General features: G+C 44.7%; 1 protein-coding gene across 7 annotated transcripts in view; it reads left to right on the plus strand.

The window, feature by feature from the left end:
• The window catches only part of LOC135508011 (apoptosis-stimulating of p53 protein 1-like), a 51,306-nt gene that overhangs the window by 22,520 nt on the left and 8,562 nt on the right, over window positions 1-20,224 (plus strand). For 3 of the 7 annotated variants that reach the window (XM_064927877.1, XM_064927878.1, XM_064927880.1), the window contains 5 exons: window positions 9,958-10,059; window positions 14,793-14,967; window positions 15,400-15,596; window positions 16,260-16,424; window positions 17,479-17,671. In XM_064927877.1, the coding sequence (XP_064783949.1) occupies window positions 9,958-10,059; window positions 14,793-14,967; window positions 15,400-15,596; window positions 16,260-16,424; window positions 17,479-17,671 (832 nt within the window). Of the gene's footprint in view, window positions 1-9,957; window positions 10,060-13,445; window positions 13,663-13,884; window positions 14,189-14,792; window positions 14,968-15,399; window positions 15,597-16,259; window positions 16,425-17,478; window positions 17,672-20,224 lie in introns of those variants that run through there. The other 4 variants (XM_064927879.1, XM_064927884.1, XM_064927881.1 and 1 more) reach the window with 3 other exon arrangements.

Below are 20,224 nucleotides of genomic sequence, written 5' to 3' on the forward strand. Positions count from 1 at the left end.
TCAACAACCCGCCGTGTTACTCTGGGGAGCCCACTGAGTGCCGCTCATTCCTCACTCAGTGTGATGTGGTGTTCTCTCTCCAGCCCAACACTTACTCCAGGAGCGCAGCCCGCATCGCCTACGTCATTTCTCTCCTTACCGGACGGGCGCGTGAGTGGGGCACGGCAATCTGGGAGGCGAGGGCTGAGTGTATTAACCAGTATCAGGACTTTAAGGAGGAGATGATACGGGTTTTTGACCGTTCTGTTTTTGGCGAGGAGGCTTCCAGGGCCCTGTCTTCCCTATGTCAGGGGAATAGATCCATAACGGATTATTCTATTGAGTTTCGCACTCTCGCTGCCTCTAGTGACTGGAACGAGCCGGCTTTGCTCGCTCGTTTTCTGGAGGGTCTCCTCGTCGAGGTTAAGGATGAGATCCTCTCCCGGGAGGTTCCTTCCTGTCTGGACTCCTTAATAGCTCTCGCTATTCGCATAGAGCAACGGTTTGATCTTCGTCGCCGAGCTCGTGGAAAGGAGCTCGCGTTCTCCGTTGCTCCCCTCTCCACATCACTGCCACCTGCCGCATCACTGCCACCCTCCTCCGCCGGCTCGGATGCTGAGCCTATGCAGCTGGGGGGTATCCGCATCTCGGCCAAGGAGAAGGAACGGAGAATCACCAATCGCCTCTGTCTCTACTGCGGCTCCGCTGGTCATTTTGTCACCTCATGTCCAGTAAAAGCCAGAGCTCATCAGTAAAGGGAGGGCTACTGGTGAGCGCAACTACTCAGGCCTCTCCTTCTGGATCACGCACTACCTTTCCGGTCCATCTCCGCTGGCCCGGTTCATCTGCTTCCTGCAGTGCCTTGATAGACTCTGGGGCGGAGGGCTGTTTTATGGACGAGACCTGGGCTCGGGAACATGACATTCCTCTCAGACAGTTAGGGAGCCCACGGCCTTGTTCGCTTTAGATGGTAGTTCTCTCCCCAAGATTCAGCGTGAGACGCTGCCTTTAACCCTCACTGTCTCTGGTAATCATAGCGAAACCATTTCTTTTTAAATTTTTCGTTCACCTTTTACACCTGTTGTTTTGGGTCATCCCTGGCTAGTGCGCCATAACCCTTCTATTAATTGGTCTAGTAATACTATCCTATCCTGGAATGTTTCTTGTCATGTGACCTGTTTAATGTCTGCTATCCCTCCTGTTTCCTCTGTCTCTTCTTCACAGGAGGAGCCTGGCGATTTGACAGGGGTGCCGGAGGAGTATCACGATCTGCGCACGGTGTTCAGTCGTTCCAAGGCCACTTCTCTCCCTCCACACCGGTCGTATGACTGTAGTATTGATCTCCTTCCGGGAACTACTCCCCCCCGGGTAGATTATACTCTCTGTCGGCTCCCGAACGTAAGGCTCTCGAGGATTATTTGTCGGTTTCGCTCAACGCCGGTACCATAGTCTCCTCCTCCTCTCCCGCCGGAGCGGGGTTTTTTTTTGTTCAGAAGAAGGACGGGTCCCTGCGCCCATGCGTGGATTATCGAGGGCTGAATGACATAACAGTTAAGAATCGTTATCCGCTTCCTCTTATGTCTTCAGCCTTCGAGATCCTGCAGGGAGCCAGGTTTTTCACCAAATTGGACCTTCGTAACGCCTACCATCTCGTGCGCATCAGGGAGGGGGACGAGTGGAAGACGGCGTTTAACACTCCGTTAGGGCACTTTGAATACCGGGTTCTTCCTTTCGGCCTCGTTAACGCTCCAGCTGTCTTTCAGGCACTAGTTAACGACGTCCTGAGAGACATGCTGAACATTTTTGTTTTCGTTTACATGGACGATATCCTGATTTTTTCTCCGTCTCTCTCGATTCATGTTCAGCACGTGCGACGCGTCCTCCAGCGCCTTTTGGAGAACTGTCTTTATGTGAAGGCTGAGAAGTGCATTTTTCATGCCACCTCTGTCCCTTTTCTCGGTTCCGTTATTTCCGCTGAGGGCATTAAGATGGATCCCGCTAAGGTCCAGGCTGTCATTGATTGGCCCGTTCCTAAGTCACGCGTCGAGCTGCAGCGCTTTCTGGGCTTCGCTAATTTCTATCGTCGTTTCATCCGTAATTTCGGTCAGGTGGCAGCTCCCCTCACAGCCCTTACTTCTGTTAAGACGTGCTTTAAGTGGTCCGTTTCCGCCCAGGGAGCTTTTGATCTTCTTAAGAATCGTTTTACATCCGCTCCTATTCTTGTTACACCTGACATCTCTAGACAGTTTGTTGTTGAGGTTGACGCGTCAGAGGTGGGCGTGGGAGCCATTCTTTCTCAGCGCTCTCTCTCTGACGGCAAGGTCCATCCTTGCGCGTTTTTCTCTCATCGCTTATCGCCGTCAGAACGTAACTATGATGTTGGTAATCGCGAACTGCTCGCCATCCGCTTAGCCCTAGGCGAATGGCGACAGTGGTTGGAGGGGGCGACCGTTCCTTTTGTCGTTTGGACTGACCATAGGAACCTTGAGTACATCCGTTCAGCCAAACGACTTAATGCGTGTCAGGCTCGTTGGGCTCTGTTTTTCGCTCGTTTCGAGTTTGTTATTTCTTATCGTCCGGGCTCAAAAACACCAAGCCTGATGCTTTATCTCGTCTCTTCAGTTCTTCTGAGGTCTCCACCGACCCCGAGGGGATTCTCCCTGACGGGCGTGTTGTCGGGTTGACTGTCTGGGGAATTGAGAGGCAGGTAAAGCAAGCACTCGCTCACACTCCGTCGCCGCGAGCTTGTCCTAGGAACCTTCTGTTCGTTCCCGTTCCTACTCGTCCGGCCGTTCTTCAGTGGGCCCACTCTGCCAAGTTAGCCGGCCACCCCGGCGTTCGGGGTACGCTCGCTTCCATTCGCCAGCGTTTCTGGTGGCCCACTCGGGAACGTGATGCGCGTCGATTTGTCGCCGCTTGTTCGGTCTGCGCGCAGACTAAATCTGGGAACTCTCCTCCTGCCGGCCGTCTCAGACCGCTTCCCATTCCCTCTCGACCGTGGTCTCACATCGCTTTAGATTTTATCACCGGACTGCCTTCATCAGCGGGGAAGACAGTTATTCTTACGGTTGTCGATAGATTCTCTAAGGCGGCTCATTTCATTCCTCTCGATAAGCTCCCTTCTGCTAAGGAGACGGCTCAGATCATTATCGAGAATGTTTTCCGTATTCATGGCCTTCCTTCTGACGTCGTTTCCGACAGAGGCCCGCAGTTCACGTCCCAATTTTGGAGGGAGTTTTGCCGTTTGATTGGGGCTTCCGTCAGTCTCTCGTCCGGCTTTCATCCCCAGTCTAACGGTCAAGCCGAACGGGCCAATCAGACTGTTGGTCGCATTTTACGCAGTCTTTCTTTTCGTAACCCTGCGTCTTGGTCAGAACAGCTCCCCTGGGCAGAGTACGCCCACAACTCGCTTCCCTCGTCTGCTACCGGTCTATCCCCTTTTCAGAGTAGCCTCGGGTACCAGCCTCCGCTGTTCTCTTCTCAGCTCGCCGAGTCCTGCGTCCCCTCCGCTCAGGCTTTTGTCCAGCGTTGCGAGCGCACCTGGAAGGGGGTCAGGTCGGCACTTTGCCGTAATAGGGCGCAGACTGTGAGGGCCGCTAATAAGCGTAGGACCAAGAGTCCTAGATATTGTTGCGGTCAGAGAGTATGGCTCTCCACTCAGAACCTTCCCCTTAAGACAGCTTCTCGCAAGTTGGCCCCGCGGTTCATTGGTCCGTTCCGTATTTCTCAGGTCATTAATCCTGTCGCAGTGCGACTTCTTCTCCCGCGCTATCTTCGTCGCGTTCACCCGGTCTTCCATGTCTCCTGTGTTAAGCCCGTTCTTCGCGCCCCCGCTCGTCCCCCCATCCTTGTCGAGGGCGCACCCATCTACAGGGTTCGTAAGATTTTGGACATGCGCCCTCGGGGCCGTGGTCATCAGTACCTAGTGGATTGGGAGGGGTACGGTCCTGAGGAGAGGAGTTGGGTTCCCTCTCGGGACGTGCTGGACCGTTCGCTGATCGATGATTTCCTCCGTTGCCGCCAGGTTTCCTCCTCGAGTGCGCCAGGAGGCGCTCGGTGAGTGGGGGGGTACTGTCATGTCTTGTTATGTCTGTTCCTGTCCTTTCTCTTCACTCTGTCTCTCTCTGCTGGTCTTTTTAGGTTACCTTCTCTGTCTCTCATTCTTCAGCTGTTCTACATTTCCCCTAACTAGCTCATTCACTCTTTCCCCACCTGTTCTCTCTTCCCCTCTGATTAGGTCTCTATTTCTCTCTCTGTTCCTGCTACTTTCAGTGTCTGATTCTTGTTTGTGTTTTTGATACCAGAAGCAAGCTGTCGTCCCGTTTGCTTCCACCTTGTCCTATCCTGTCGGAGTCTGCCTGGCAGGTGCATCCTGCATTATACTACGTTCTTTTGTTCCATTGACTACGTTGGAAGAGGATTTATGCCATTCCTGTTTTTTCATTAAAGAACTCTGTTTTCTGTTACAACCGCTTTTGGGTCTTCACTCAAGTACATAACATAGTCACCTGGAATGCATTTCAAGTAACAGATGTACCTTGTTCAAAGTTAATTTGTGGAATTTCTTTCCTTCTTAATAAATTTGAGCCAATCAGTTGTGTTGTGACAAGTTAGGGGTGGTATACAGAACATAGCCCTATTTGATAAAAGACCAAGTCCATATTATGGCAAGAACAGCTCAAATAAGCAAAGAGAAACTACTTTAAAACTACTTTACTTTAAAACATGGTCAGCCAATCTGGAAAATTTCAAGAACTTTGAAAGTGTAGTCGCAAAAACCATCAAGCGCTGTGATGAAACTGGCTCTCATGAGGACTGCCACAGCAAATGAAGACCCAGAGTTACCTCTGCAGCAGAGGATAAGTTCATTAGAGTTACCAGCCTCAAATTGCAGCCCAAATACATGCTTCACAGAATTCTAGTAACAGACACATCTCAATATCAATTGTTCGGAGGAGACCATGAATCAGGACTTCATGGTCAAATTGCTTGGCACCAGGAAAAACTATTAATGGACATTAGACTGGTGGAAAACTGTCCTTTGTGGTTCCCACCGTGCAGCGTTGAGGAGGAGGTGTGAAGAGGTGTGGTGGTGCTTTGCTGGTGACACTGTCAGTGAGTTATTTAGAATTCAAGGCACACTTAACCAGCATGGCTACCAAGCATTCTGCAGCAATACGCCATCCCATCTGGTTTGCGTTTGGTGGGAGCATCATTTGTTTTTCAATAGGACAATGACCCAACACACCTCCAGGCTGTGTAAGGGCTATTTGATCAAGAAGGAGAGTAATGGAGTGCTGCATCAGATGACCTGGCCTCCACAATCACCTGACCTCACACCAAATGAGATGGTTTTATCGCAGAGTGAAGGAAAATCAGCCAACAAGTACCCAGCATATGTGGGAACTCCTTCAAGACTGTTGGAAAAGCATTGCAGGTGAAGCTGGTTGAGAGAATGCCATAGTGTTTAAAGCTGTCATCAAGGTGAAGTGTGGACTTTTAAGAATCTCAAATATAAAATATATTTAGATTTGTTTAACACTTTTTTGGTTACCACGTGTTATTTCATAGTTTTGATGTCTTCACTATTATTCTACAATGTAGAAAATAGTGAATATAAAGAAACCCCCTTGAATGAGTAGGTGTTCTAAAACTTTTGACCGGTAGTGTAGGTGCACAGGTCAAAAGAAATTTGATTAATCAAGGTGACAGACATTGACATATTAAATTCCTCCATGCACACTCTTGCCTGCATTTATCTGATCTACAGTGCAATCATTAGTCCAACAGTTGCAAACGAGAGTTTCTGTTGGACAAATTTAGGAATGTTTATCCCCGTTTTGTTCTGTTTACTTCCGTTAAAATCTCTTGATGCTAGGGGGCACTATTTCTATGTTTGGAAAAAATAACGTTCCCAAAGTAAACAGCCTATTTCTCAGGACCAGATGCTAGAATATGCATATAATTGACAGATTAGGATAGAAAACACTCTAAAGTTTCCAAAACTGTAAAAATATTGTCTGTGAGTATAACATAACTGATATTGCAGGCGAAAGCCTGAGAAGAATCCAATCAGGAAGTGACTCTTATTTTGAAACCCCTGTGCTCTAATGCATCCCTATTGCCCATTGAAAGGGATATCAACCAGATTCATTTTTCTATGGCTTCCCTACGGTGTCAACAGCCTTTAGACATAGTTTCAGGCTTTTATTTTGAAGAATGAGCATGAACGACCACATTGCGTAAGTGGACAGGAGGGGGCTCTTAGAGTGATTTGTGCGCAAAAGAGAGAGGCGGCCATTGTTACTCCCGGTCCTAGTGAAAAGCCAACTGTCCCGGTTGATATATTATCAAATAGATATTTGAAAAACACCCTGAGGATTGATTATAAAAAACGTTTGACATGTTTCTGTGGACATTATGGATAGAATTTGGAATTTTTGTTTGCGTTGTCGTAACCGCTCTTTCCGGTGGATTCCTGGGCATAACGTACCAAACTAAAAGGTATTTGGATATAAAAAAATATAGAAAATATCTTTATGGAACAAAAAGAACATTTGTTGTCTAACTGGGAGTCTCGTGAGTGAAAACATCCAAAGATCATCAAAGGTAAACGATTAATTTGATTGCTTTTCTGATTTTCGTGACCAAGTTACCTGATGCTATGTGTACTTATTGTTTTGACGAGCAATCGATAAACTTACACAAAGGTTTGTATTGCTTTCTCTGTAAAGCATAATTTCAAAATCTGAGACGACAGGTGGATTAAAAAATGCTAATCTGTGTTTTCCTATATTGCACTTGTGATTTCATGAATATGAATATTTTCTAGTAGTATTATTTGACTGTGGCGCTATGCTATTCAGCGTTGTTGATGACAATTCTCCCGGATCCGGGATGGGTGGTTCTAAGATTAAGAAACGTTTTTCAACAGAATCGGTGGAATGCACCCCTGATCACACACAGACACAGTTCACTTTCATAGCAGCCACATAAAAAAAACATGGTCCATTTGAACCTTGTATTCCTTCTCGCATCTACGCGCTCTCCTCTCACATTTTTCCTTCACTTGTGAACTTCAGTGCACAATACATCAGCTTTCTGTGATCAGGCGAAAAAACCTATCCAGGCCAAACCTTGATATCATAATTGCTATCCTCTACACACAGCCTACATCGTTGTCACAATATTACTATTATATGTAATAGTCAACATAGCTACTCGAACAGTGTACAGTCAGCAGCAAGCATTTACACTGGCAGGCACTGTGGCAAGAAATTAATAAAACCAAAAGCTTACCTTGACTTGGAAGAATTCCAGTGTTGAACAGCCATAGCCAGCTAGCTAACATAGCGTCCCTCTCTGTTTGAACCGGGTGTTGGAGTAGGCTAAACTAGCTAGCTGCATTCACTAGCTAAATAAGTGAAAGTGAAATACAACATCTCCCTCACTCTTTCTTGCCTCTCCTAATAGTCATTTTATCTCTCTTTGAGTCAACTACTCAACATATTTTACGCATTGCTAGCTAGCTAGCTGTAGCTTATGCTTTTAGTACTAGATGCATTCTCTGATTCTTTGATTGGGTGGGCAACATGTTAGTTCATGCTGCAAGAGCTCTGATCGGTTAGAGGACATCCTCCTGAAGTTGTCATAATTACAGTGTAAGTCTATGGAAGGGGGTGAGAACCAAGAGCCTCCTAGGTTTTCTATTGAAGTCAATGTACCCAGAGGAGTACAGAAACTAGCTGTCCTTCGGCTACAACATGGTGCTACCCTACAGAGTGCTGTTGAGGCTATTGTAGACCTTCATTGCAAAACAGTGTGTTTTAATCTATTATTTGGTGATGTGAATATATTTAGTATAGTTTTATCTAAAAATGCTAACTTAAAAAAAAAGAAATCACTTTAAAAAAAATCACTAAGGAGGATGATCCTCCCCTTCGTCCTCTGAGGAGCCTCCACTAGTACATATCTACCTCAATTACTTCTTACGCCTGCACATCGACTCAGTACTGGTGCCCCATTTTTAGCCAAGTTATCATTACTCATTGTGTATTTATTATTACTTTTATTGCGTGTTTTACTTTTCTATTATATCTCTATATTCTTTCTCTCCTTCTTGTTGGGAAGGGCCCGTAAGTAAGCATTTCACTGTCAGCCTACACCTGTTTAACATTTTATTTGTCTTTTCCTATGGATAAAATATTGCAGGTACAGTACTCTGGCATGGTCCTGCGTATGGTATGAGGGCTGAGTCAGAATTCTGATCCTGCACAGGGACGCTGTTTCCTAATATCAGCAGTTATGTCAATGTTTGATGTGAAGGAAATGCACTGTTAAGAGTTTTTTGTCCATTTCCCTTAACTTGCATTAGAGACCCCTTTTCTCCTGCTGTTTTTTAACTTACAATGACAGACTAGTTAAGACAGACAGCAGTAGTTATCAAAGTTAGCTATGTTGTATGAAGCTTCTCTACAGCTCTGTTGAAATGCAAACAAGCCTGCTTCAGTTGTCTTTTAAAACCTCATTTGACATAATTTGGTGCCTCTCTAGAATGAGGACAATTCTGCCCATAGGCCGAATCAATGGATTCCACTGGTCCAAAATGTTCAGTGTAGTACTCATTCTATCCTTCTGACAATGGATGACCCAATGTTCCACTGTTGAATTGTTACTGGTGACTTGAAATGTTCCATATTTAAGCCCCTCAGGGGAGAGGAAGTCATGTATTCCAGGAAATCTTGATGTGACAGGCGACACTTGACATGTCCATTGACTGAGGCATGAATGAATCGACCACTCAGAGGCACCTCTCATTGTTCCAACACACACACACACACACACACACACACACACACACACACACACACACACACACACACACACACACACACACACGCACACACACACGCACAGACAGAGGAATGACCCTATTTCCCTCATGGCGTCTATTGTCCAAAGGCGAACAGCAAGCCTTCCTGTTTTCACTAGCTCACAGATGCTGCCTTGGCACCACAAGCTAAAGCACCAGAGGCCTGTTCAAGGTTGCTGTAATGTATTTCCCTTTGAACATCATGGTTTCAACTTTAGCCGTAATGGGAATGGATTGGAATGGTCCAGTGACCTCACGAAGCTGTGCTTTGTAGTCTTCCTGTTCACTAGCCCTTTTCTCAAGTTACAAAACCATAAACTCTTCACCTCAAAAGGATAGACTCGAGATCAAGCACCTGAGGGAGATTATGAGTTGACTGTGAAAGCAGGACTTAATGTGTGTGTTTTATAAAAAGTGTGTGTGAGAGAGAGACAGCATTGTGTTTGTTAATCAGTGACTATACACAAAACTATACACAATTGCAGGACATGACAGGACTACAAGCTTCCTGTTTAGGCAATCCAGGCATTTCCTAGTGGTCCAGTGATGATTGCTGGTGTGTGTGTGTGAGCACGATGTGACTGCAGTGTGTGTGCACTGAGAAATGCATTTAAACAAAATATATATATTGTTTTTGACAGCTGTGTGTTGCACACATCCTGCACACAGCATCACGGGTCAGCATCAAACCTTTTAATATCATGAGCATAATGTTTGATATTCAAATTTGCATGATATTCTGTTTGATATTCATTTTGTATTTAACAAAGCTAATGTAACTTCACATCAGAGAGGAGAGTTATGTGTTTTTTGACGTTATGGAGAATACTCTTACATAAGACGGTGAGATGAGACCTGTTGTCTTCATGTTTGACGTTGTTATATCTAGGTCTACTGCTGCCTACACTGCCTGTCTCTGTAACTCTACAGCATAATGTTTCATCTTCTGATGCAGCCAGTGTTTCATGTCAATATGTGTGTGTGATGATGTGCTTTGTTTGTTGTTTGAGAGGGCCCACATTTTGAGCTTGTTCTTTCTCCCGGTTTGTCTGATGTGTGTGTGCGTACGTGTGTGTGTGTTTGCGCGTGCGTGCGTGTGTGTGTAGGTGGGAAACCCTAGCGTGGAGCTGTCTCTGTCGGAGCTGCAGGAGATGGCCACACGTCAACAGCAACAGATCGAGGCCCAACAGCAGATGCTGGTTGCCAAGGTACCAGGACACAGACACCACAGATCAATAATATATATATATATATATATTTATATATAAACAATAAACATAATATACAGTACCAATCAAAAGTTTGGATACACCTACTCATTCAAGAGTTTTCTTAATTTTTAAATTATTTTTCTACATTGTAGAATAATAGTGAAGACATCAAAACTATGAAATAACACATATCTAATCACATATGTAGTAACTTTATATTTGAGATTCTTCAACGTAGCCACCTTTTGCCTTGATGTCAACCAGCTCTCAACCAGCTTCGTGAGGTAGTCACCTGGAATGCATTTCAATTGTGTGCCTTGTTGAAAGTTAATTTGTGGAATTTCATTCCTTCTTAATGCGTTTGAGACAATCAGTTGTGACAAGATAGGGGTGGTATACAGAAGATAGACCTATTTGGTAAAAGACCAAGTCCATATTATGCCAAGAACAGCTCAAATAAGCAAAGAGAAATGACAGGCCATCATTATTTTAAGATGGCCAGTCAATCCGGAAAACATCAATTGTTCAGAGGAGACCGCGTGAATCAGGCCATCATGGTCGATTTGCTGCAAAGAAACTACTACTAAAGGACACCAATAAGAAGAAGAGACTTGCTTGGGCCAAGAAACACTAGCAATGGACATTAGACCGGTGGAAATCTGTCCTTTGGTCTGAGGAGTCCAAAGTTTTGATTTTTGGTCCCAACAGCCGTGTCTTTGTGAGACGCAGAGTAGGTGAACGGATGATCTCCGCATGTGTTGTTCCCACCGTGAATCATGGAGGTGTGGGGGTGCTTTGCTGGTGACACTGTCTGTGATATATTTAGAATTCAAGGCACACTTAACCAGCATGGTTACCACAGCATTCTGCAGTGATACACCATCCCATCTGGTTTGCGCTTAGTGGGACAATAATTTGTTTTTCAACAGGACAATGACTCAACACACCTCCAGGCTGTGTAAGGGCTATTTGTCCAAAAAGGAGAGTGATGGAGTGCTGCATTAGATGACCTGGCCTCCACAGTCACCCAACCTTAACCCAATTGCGAAGGCTTGGCATGAGTTGGACCGCAGAGTGAAGGAAAAGCAGCCAACAAGTGCTCAGCATGTGTGAGAACTCCTTCAAGACTGTTGGAAAAGCATTTCATTTGAAGCTGGTTGAGAGAATGCCAAGAGTGTGTGAAGCTGTCATCAAGGCAAAAGGTGGCTATTTTGAATAATTCTAAAATAAATAATATATTTGGATTTGTTCAACACTTTTTTGGTTACTACATTATTCTGTATGTGTTATTTCATAGTTTTGCTGTCTTCACTTTTAGTCTACAATGTGGAAAATAGTAAAAATAAAGAAAAACCCTTGAATGGAGTTTGTCCAAACTTTTGACTGGTACTGTATATATATTTTGTTGTTGTTGAACTTTTACTCCTTTTTCTCCCCAATTCTGTAAATTTCAATGGGTAGTTACAGTCTTCTCCCATCGTTGCAACTCCCGTAACAAATTATTGTCCCACTAAGCGCAAAGGTGAAGGTCAAGAGCCATGAGTCCTCCGGATCACGCCCCTGTCTAGCCGCACTGATTCTTGACACACTAATCGCTTATCCCGGAAGCCAGCCACACCAATGTGTTGGAGGAAACACCTTACAACTGGCAACCAAAGTCAGCTTTCAGGCGCCCGTAACCCCACAATGAGTCGCTAGAGCGCGATGGGACAAAGACATCCCACCCTTAACCCGGACGACGCTGGGCCAATTGTGTGCTGCTTCATGGGTCTCCCGGTCATGGCCGGCTTTGACACAGCCTGGGATCGAACCCGGGGCAGTAGTGACGCCTCAAGTTACTGCAATGCCTTAGACCACAGCTCCACTCGGACGGCCTTACCAGGAACCATCTTGACCTCACATTCAGAAAACCGACTGGTGTCTATAGCTTTAGTCTCTGAGAGATGTCTGTCCATTTCTGTTGTGTTGAGTGGTTGTGTTGGTTTAGCTTGGTTTGTGTCCATTACAGAACACTGCAGCAAAACGCTTCAAAGCTTTTCGCATTGGACAAGTCCGGGTAGTCCCCCTTACTTCAGTCCCTTTTTCTTCCATTTGGTGGCTACTGAACATCAACCTGGTGCCATTTGAGTGTGTCCAGAGTGTAAATCATTCTGCTTGGTCACAGACAGTTGTTCTGGTTTGGCTCAGGTTTCAGCCCCTCCCTCTCTCTGCTGTGGGCTCCAGTCAGTCAACATGTGGGTCAGAGAGCAGATCTATATGTTATAGAGCTAAACATAGATCCTCAGTTTACAAATGTCACCGGGGATCCATCTGATATGGCACCCTATCTCCTCTATAGCAATGGTATTCAAACGTTTTCAGCCAGAATTTCTGGGTACACCATTTTGTCCACAATCATTTCTTGTGACCCTACCCCAAATATAATGACACAATCTTACAATCGGTGCATTTCGATTTTTAGATCCACAAATAACCTTCAATTCATTCCATTTTTTTAATCTCTTATAAAAATGTTAATTATTTTTCAAAATATCATTCTCAGAAGTACAATGGTCAGGAAAAACTCTTCCCCAACTCATCCCACCACAAATGCTGTTTGTGCTGAGCAACCAACTCTATTAAGACATGACAGGCAAGCAGGTAACATGTTTGTATATTGTCCCATACAATAATCTGTACTCCACATTTTTTGTTCCTAAAAAATAAAATAAATAAGTTGGCGACCCCGACTTTGAATACCACTGCTCTAAGGAATAGGCCAGGATAGGGAGGCCTGTTTTACTGTGGTCTCAGACAGAGGGACATGCTAACATGCTATCAGGGAAAATAGATACCTGCACACTGTCAAAGGGTTTGGATGAAGATCCAAAACAGATGCATCTGTTTACATGCAGGATACATTAACATGCAAACATGAGTGCTAAAAGGTCAGAGAGGCAGTGAGTGTGTGTTACCTGCTTGCCTGTCATGTCTTAATAGTGTTGGTTGCTCATCACAAACAGCATTTGTGGTGGGATGCGTTGGGGAAGAGTTTTTCCTGACCATTGTACTTCTGCCTATGCTTGATTTTTGATTTGTTGGGATATAGTTCACACATGGTCTGTTGTTGATCTGGTCACATGTGCGGTGGTCAGCTTGTTGTGGTCTCTGTGGTCATTTAAACACATCAAGCAGTTCCTATATCATCTTGTGTGTGATGTTGTGTACAGTCACTAGCTAGGTACAGGGTTATGGTTCCTAAGGTCAGTATGGTCATTGTGTGAGGTGGCAGCATGCATCGCCAGGGACAACGAGCAGGGACAACAACAGGAAGGGAATAGATGTCCGGCAGGAAATGAGGTCAGCGGTGAGCAGCCAGCTGCTGGGCTGTCTCAAGGAGAGGAGAGGATGGAGAGGAACCTAGAGGGTTTAACAGTTAAGGGTTTACCCTATTTTACCACACGCAACATACTGGAAACTCAAATTTAGCACCAGGAAAGCATTTACCTGAGACATCAGGGGTGAACTTGTCATGTATTCTTTAGTATTTTATTGATAATCACATTTCCTGTTTAGATCCGATTGTGGATTAGGTTTTAACTGGTGTTTCTCAGTCTGAAGGTAAATATGTCTGTTTATGTTTTATTATGGGTGTGAGGAAACACTGGATGTTTCAACGTAGTCTATCCTATAAGCAGCCATGATGCCTTTTTATGTGTTGATGATTAGGGTAATACCGGTGATGCAGTTGACTACTAGAGGTTTAATGAAGCTTCTGTGACTTTATAAGCTACGTACACGTGTCAGTATGGGAATGTTTTATTTCCTCACTCTAATAACACTGTGTATTAATGTTTGTGATTAGTTGTGATTTTGGGTGTTTGCATAGAGTGGGTTACCGCTCTCATTTTGTCCTTCTATTGAACAGTGGATTGTGTTTAGTCAACACTCCCTGCCCAGTTCTCTCTCTCTCTCTCTCGCTCTCTCTTTCTGTGTCAGAACCTGCATTGTGTTTGCTCATTCTAGAGCAGACCTGAAAATTCTTTAGTCAGCACCACATAGCCTTGCAATCCCTTGTACTCACTACCTCATTCACTCTCATTCACATACTGATTTGTTTTTCACTCATTCACTCACTCCACTACTGGTATGTATGGATTTGTTTTCGTTATTTAGATTATCTATGTATGTCATTTGCAAGGCTGGTGTTTTTTGTATTGGAGAAAACATGTGTTGGCAGCAAAGCCCTTTAAATGTTTTGATAAGAGAAAAATGGTTTGTGTATTCTCTCTTCTCTGCAAATCTGTGTGTTTAGGTCCACTAAGTTAGCTGAATTTGATTACATTTGCTGTGTGTCTCTTGCTCCCTCTTTTTTCAATACTTTTTTATTACTTTCTTTCTCTTTTCACTCTCTTTTTCCTTTACCATCTCCTTCCTTTTCGTCCTTTGTTCCTTTCAGCTCTCTTCTGTGAGAACGGAGGTGTGTGTGTGGCTGTGTGTGTGTGAAAAGTTATTTCTAAAAGCAGGTCATTGTTATGTACTTGTGTTCGAATATGTGTGTCTGCGTCAGTGTGTGTAATTTTATCTGTGTCTGAATGAAGTGGAGGAATGCTTGCACTACATTTTACCTCCCCACATCTGTAACTCATTGTTCCCCTCTGTCCCTCCTTCAACTCTCCCCTCCCCTCCCCTCCCCTCCCCTCCCCCTCCCCTCCCCTCCCCTCCCCTCCCCTCCCCTCCCCTCCCCTCAGGAGCAGCGTTTGAGGTACCTGAAGCAGCAGGACAACACACAGGGCCAGACAGCATCAGAGGCTGAGAAGCTGCAGAGGTTGAAGGAGCGAGTGGAGAGTCAGGAGGCCAAACTAAAGAAGATCCGCGCCATGAGGGGCCAGGTGGACTACAGCAAGCTCATCAATGGCAACCTGTGTAAGCAATGCTCCAATACAGACACACTTGCGCGCACACACACACTGCCCTGTTAACATGGTGAAAGTAGAATCTGGGCTCCGTTCAGCTGTCCATGATGTCATCTCTTTCCTTAGTTCTGTCAGTGAGCCTGGAATCTGACCCTCCCTATGTTGTGGTCTGGAACTGGGTGTGTCTGGGTGTTGACAGGAGTTCTCTGAATGTTTTAACGTCTCCATGGTCATACTGTAGCAGGGTCTTGTTCTGTATAACGTCCAAGGCTGCACCCTGCCTGCCACACACTGATAATGATACACTATACTCACTCTTCTCTCACACAGCGTCAGACTTGAAGCATATGTTTTGATTTCTCCATAACACACACATATACACACACATAATACATAGTTACTGATATTAGTGTATTGCGTCCCCTGTCCTCTACCCATGCAGCGGCTGAGATCCAGCATGTGAGTGGGCTGTTCCAGGAGAAGCAGGCAGAGCTGCAGTCAGCTGTGGTGAAGGTGGACCAGCTCACCCAGCAGCTGGAGGACCTGAGGAGGGGACGTCTCAACGGCTTGCAGCCCCTAGGAGGACCTCTCACTGGCACCGCCGCCCTGGAGCTACGCAAACTTTACCAGGAGCTACAGGTACATTTCCTGAAGAAAATGTGTGCTTGCTTCAGCCATTTAAAATGATATTTTCAGTAGTACTGCAAGTACTGTACAGAAGTGAACATCTCATCACAATACCACTACATTATGATGACACAGAGTCATGCTGAGAGATCAATTTAATGTGACACGTGTTTTTACACTATATAAAGTAATGACACTTCAGATTCATATTTTCAGGGGGAAGTTACATCATCCAGCTGTAGATCAGATGAAGGAGAGGAGATTAGAGTCAGATTGACATTTTCATTCTGAAGGACATTTGCAGCTTTTGTCTCTTCATCCCTCATCCTGCCAGGGCCTGGTTAAACAGAGACAGGACAGGATGCCCACTGGCGTGACTCTGCCATGCCACCAACGCGCACACACGTCCACTCGTATACACACACACACACACACACACACACACACACACACACACACACACACACACACACACACACACACACACACACACACACACACACACACACACACACACACACACACACACACACACACACACACACACACACACACACACACACACACACACACACACACACACACACACACAGGAATGACCCTACTTCCCATCCATCTGACCCCTGGTGTGACTCACAGCCATGCCGTTCCCTGTTCCCTCTGTGTCTCTGTCAGGTGCGTAACAAGCTGAACGCGGAGCAGAGCGGCAGGCTGCAGCAGAACAAGGAGCTGCTGAATAAGCGCAACACAGAGGTGACCATGATGGACAAGCGCATCTGGGACCTCCGCGAGCGCCTGCACAAGAAAAAAGCTGAGGCACGTCAAAAAGAGAACAACCCTGTAAGACCAGGAAGGAACTCTCACAAGCTCACCAGAGATACTCAATCTATCTCAATACTCAATACCTTTGTGTTTCTAGAGATACTCAATATATCTCAATACCTTTGTGTTTCCAGAGAAATTCAATCTATCTCAATACTCAATACCTTTGTGTTCCTAGAGATCTCAATACCTTTGTGTTCCCAGAGATCTCAATACCTTTGTGTTCCCATGGATTCTCAATATATCTCAATACTCATTACCGTTGTGTTCCTACAGATACTCAATCTATCTCAATACTCAATACCTTTGTGTTCCCAGAGATCTCAATACCTTTGTGTTCCCATGGATTCTCAATCTATCTCAATACTCATTACCGTTGTGTTCCTACAGATACTCAATCTATCTCAATACTCAATACCTTTGTGTTCTCAGAGATATTCAATCTATCTCAATACTCAATACCTTTGTGTTCCCAGAGATCTCAATACCTTTGTGTTCCCATGGATTCTCAATCTATCTCAATACTCATTACCGTTGTGTTCCTACAGATACTCAATCTATCTCAATACTCATTACCTTTGTGTTCCTACAGATACTCAATCTATCTCAATACTCAATACCTTTGTGTTCTCAGAGATACTCAATCTATCTCAATACTCAATACCTTTGTGTTCCTACAGATACTCAATCTACCTCAATACTCAATACCTTTGTGTTCTCAGAGATACTCAATCTATCTCAATACTCAATAACTTTCTGTTCCCACTCACTCTTACACTCAGACCATCAGCTCATATGCAGTAGCATAGCACACCTACATACTGCACTGCACAGTGCCTAGGGAAAGTACTCACAGTTTTCACATTTTGATGCCTTAAAACAAGTTTTTAAATTTGCAAATGTAAGCCAACAAAATGCTAATAATTTCACTAGGCACTGTTTATACATTCAGTATTTAGGTAATTGGCTTCACTCTCTGTCTCTTTGAATTTCTCTGTAATCTACAGCAGATCATTGTGATTTTAAGTATAGCTGACATTGTATTTCCTGTCTCTCTCTCTCCACTCCACAGCTTAACAGGATAAATGGGCCTCCCTCCCCCCAGCCCACCCCCAGCAGCTCAGGGCGCGTGGCCGCTGTGTGTCCCTATATCCAGGTCCCCGTCCCAGGCAGACAGGAGGGAGGCTACGCTCTGCCCCCAGACCCCTTAAAACCACAGTCTGTCCCTGGGACTGGCCCCATCAACCATGGCCGCTCTAAATCAGGTCAGTCCCTGCTCCACACTCTGCAGTTTTACCTACGTTATCACTCTCAAACTACTGTTTGTCAGACTATATCTGTCTATTTGGGACACCTTGGTTGATCTTATCTCGACAGTCATGAGATTGGTAAGGAGGAGGTGGTAGAGGATTTTAGTTCAGAGTGGTAGCAGCACGTAACACCTCTGAGCAGATATTTCAAATCTAAACTCGTCGTATTTTTGTGTTATCTGGCTCAGCTTTCTCTAACTTCCTTTCCTCTATTCTCCCATGTCTGTCTGTGGACCTCTTCTTCTCCTTCCCTTACTCGTATCGTCTTTTCCTGCTGTTGTTTTCGTCGTTATTGTTGTTGTTGTGACCACGGTGTGTGTGGCGGTCTCGGCTCAGCAGTGGAGGAGGGGTGCGGTGTGAGGAAGTCCTCCGGCCAATGGAAGGTCTCAGATTTAGACATCATAGTGGACCCAGTGGAGCTGAGAGAGGGGCCCCGGTCCCCCTCAGGGGCCCACGGTGCCAACAGTGAGTCGGCAGCCAGGGACCAGGGCAGCAGAAGGAGAGGGGCTTCAGTAGCATAACTCAATATCAACAACAGTGCTTAAACATGAATTCTGATAGTTATGTACACTACCGGTCAAAAGTTTTAGAACACCTACTCATTCAAGGGTTTTTCTTTATTTTTACTATTTTCTAGATTGTAGAATAATAGTGAAGACATCAAAACTATGAAATAATACATGTGGAATCATGTAGTAAACAAAAAAGTGTTAAACAAATATATTTTATATTCAAATAGCCACCCTTTGCCTTGATGACAGCTTTGCACACTCTTGGCATTTTCTCAACCCGCTTCAACTGGAATGCTTTTCCAACAGTCCCGAAGGAGTTCCCACATATGCTGAGCACTTGTTGGTTGCTTTTCCTTCCCTCTGCAGTCTGACTCATCCCAAACTATCTCAATTTGGTTGAGGTCGGGGGATTGTGGAGGCCAGGTCATCTGATGCAGCACTCTATCACTCTCCTTCTTGGTAAAATAGCCCTTACACAGCCTGGAGGTGTGTCGGGTCATTGTCCTGTTGAAAAATAAATTATCTCACTAAGCCCAAACCAGATGGGATGGCGTGTTCAGAATGCTGTGGTAGCCATGCTGGTTAAGTGTGCCTTGAGTTCTAAATAAATCACAGACAGTGTCACCAGCAAAGCACCCCCACACCATAACACCTCCTCCTCCATACTTTACGGTTGTAAACTCATGCGGAGGTCATCCGTTCACCCACACCGTGTATCACAAAGACACGGCAGTCTTTGTGAGACTCCAAAAATCTCAAATTTGGACTCCAGACCAAATGACAAGTTTCCATTGGCCCAAGCAAGTCTCTTCTTATTATTGGTGTCCTTTAGTAGTAGTTTATTTGCAGCAATTCGACCACGAAGGCCTGATTCACACAGTCTCCTCTGAACAGTTGCCGGTTACTTGAACTCTGTGAAGCATTTATTTGGGCTGCAATTTCTGAGGCTGGTAACTTTAATGAACTTATCCTCTGCAGCAGAGGTAACTCTGGGTCTTCCATTCCTGTGGCGGACCTCATGAGAGCCAGTTTCATCATAGCGCTTGATGGGTTTTGCGACTGCAGTTGAAGAAACTTTAAAAGTTCTTGAAATGTTCCGTATTGACTGACCTTCATATCTTAAAGTAATGATGGACTGTTTTTACTCTTTGCTTATTTGAGCTGTTCTTGCCATAATATGGACTTGGACGTTTACCAAATAGGGCTATCTTCTGTATACCACCCCTACCTTGTCACAACACAACTGATTGGCTCAAACACATTAAGAAGGAAAGAAATTCCACAAATGTACTTTTAACAAGGCACGCCTGTAAATTGAAATGCATTCCAGGTGACTACGTCATGAAGCTGGTTGAGAGAATGCCAAGTGTGTGCAAAGCTGTCATCAAGGCAAAGGGTGGCAATTTGAAGAATCTCAAATATAAAATATATTTAGATTTGTTTAACACTTTTTGGGTTACTACCTGATTCCATATGTGTTATTTCATCGTTTTGATGTCTTCACTATTATTCTACAATGTAGAAAATAGTAAAATTAAAGAAAAACCCTTGAAGAAAAGGTGTTCTAAAACTTTTGACCGGTAGTGTACATGCATGTATATAGTTATAACATCTACCTAAAACTAATGCCACAGCCTTGCCTTCCCTCCTTACATAAAATATGTAGCTACAGGTTGAATAATTATGTAACTATTGTGTTCATCTTCTGTAGGCCTACTATGACGTCCCATTCCTTTCCCACCTAGAAAATCAATTTATTTATATTGGAATTGAATGTTATTGTGTGAATATTTGTAGCCAAAAATCCCACGGTCAGTCTAAATGACCTTGATTGAATAAGGGGAAATGGATAGGCTACATGGTTTATTTGTATGGACAAAAATAGATCTATGACGTTCGAGAACGGGTTACTGATGCATAGTTGTCCACCTCTATGAATGTACAGTTCAAACGGGACACATGTAGAGAGAGGAATGATGTGTCCTCTTTGATGGAC

This window comes from Oncorhynchus masou, chromosome 21, assembly GCF_036934945.1.
Source record: "Oncorhynchus masou masou isolate Uvic2021 chromosome 21, UVic_Omas_1.1, whole genome shotgun sequence".
NCBI classification, from domain to species: Eukaryota; Metazoa; Chordata; class Actinopteri; order Salmoniformes; family Salmonidae; genus Oncorhynchus; species Oncorhynchus masou.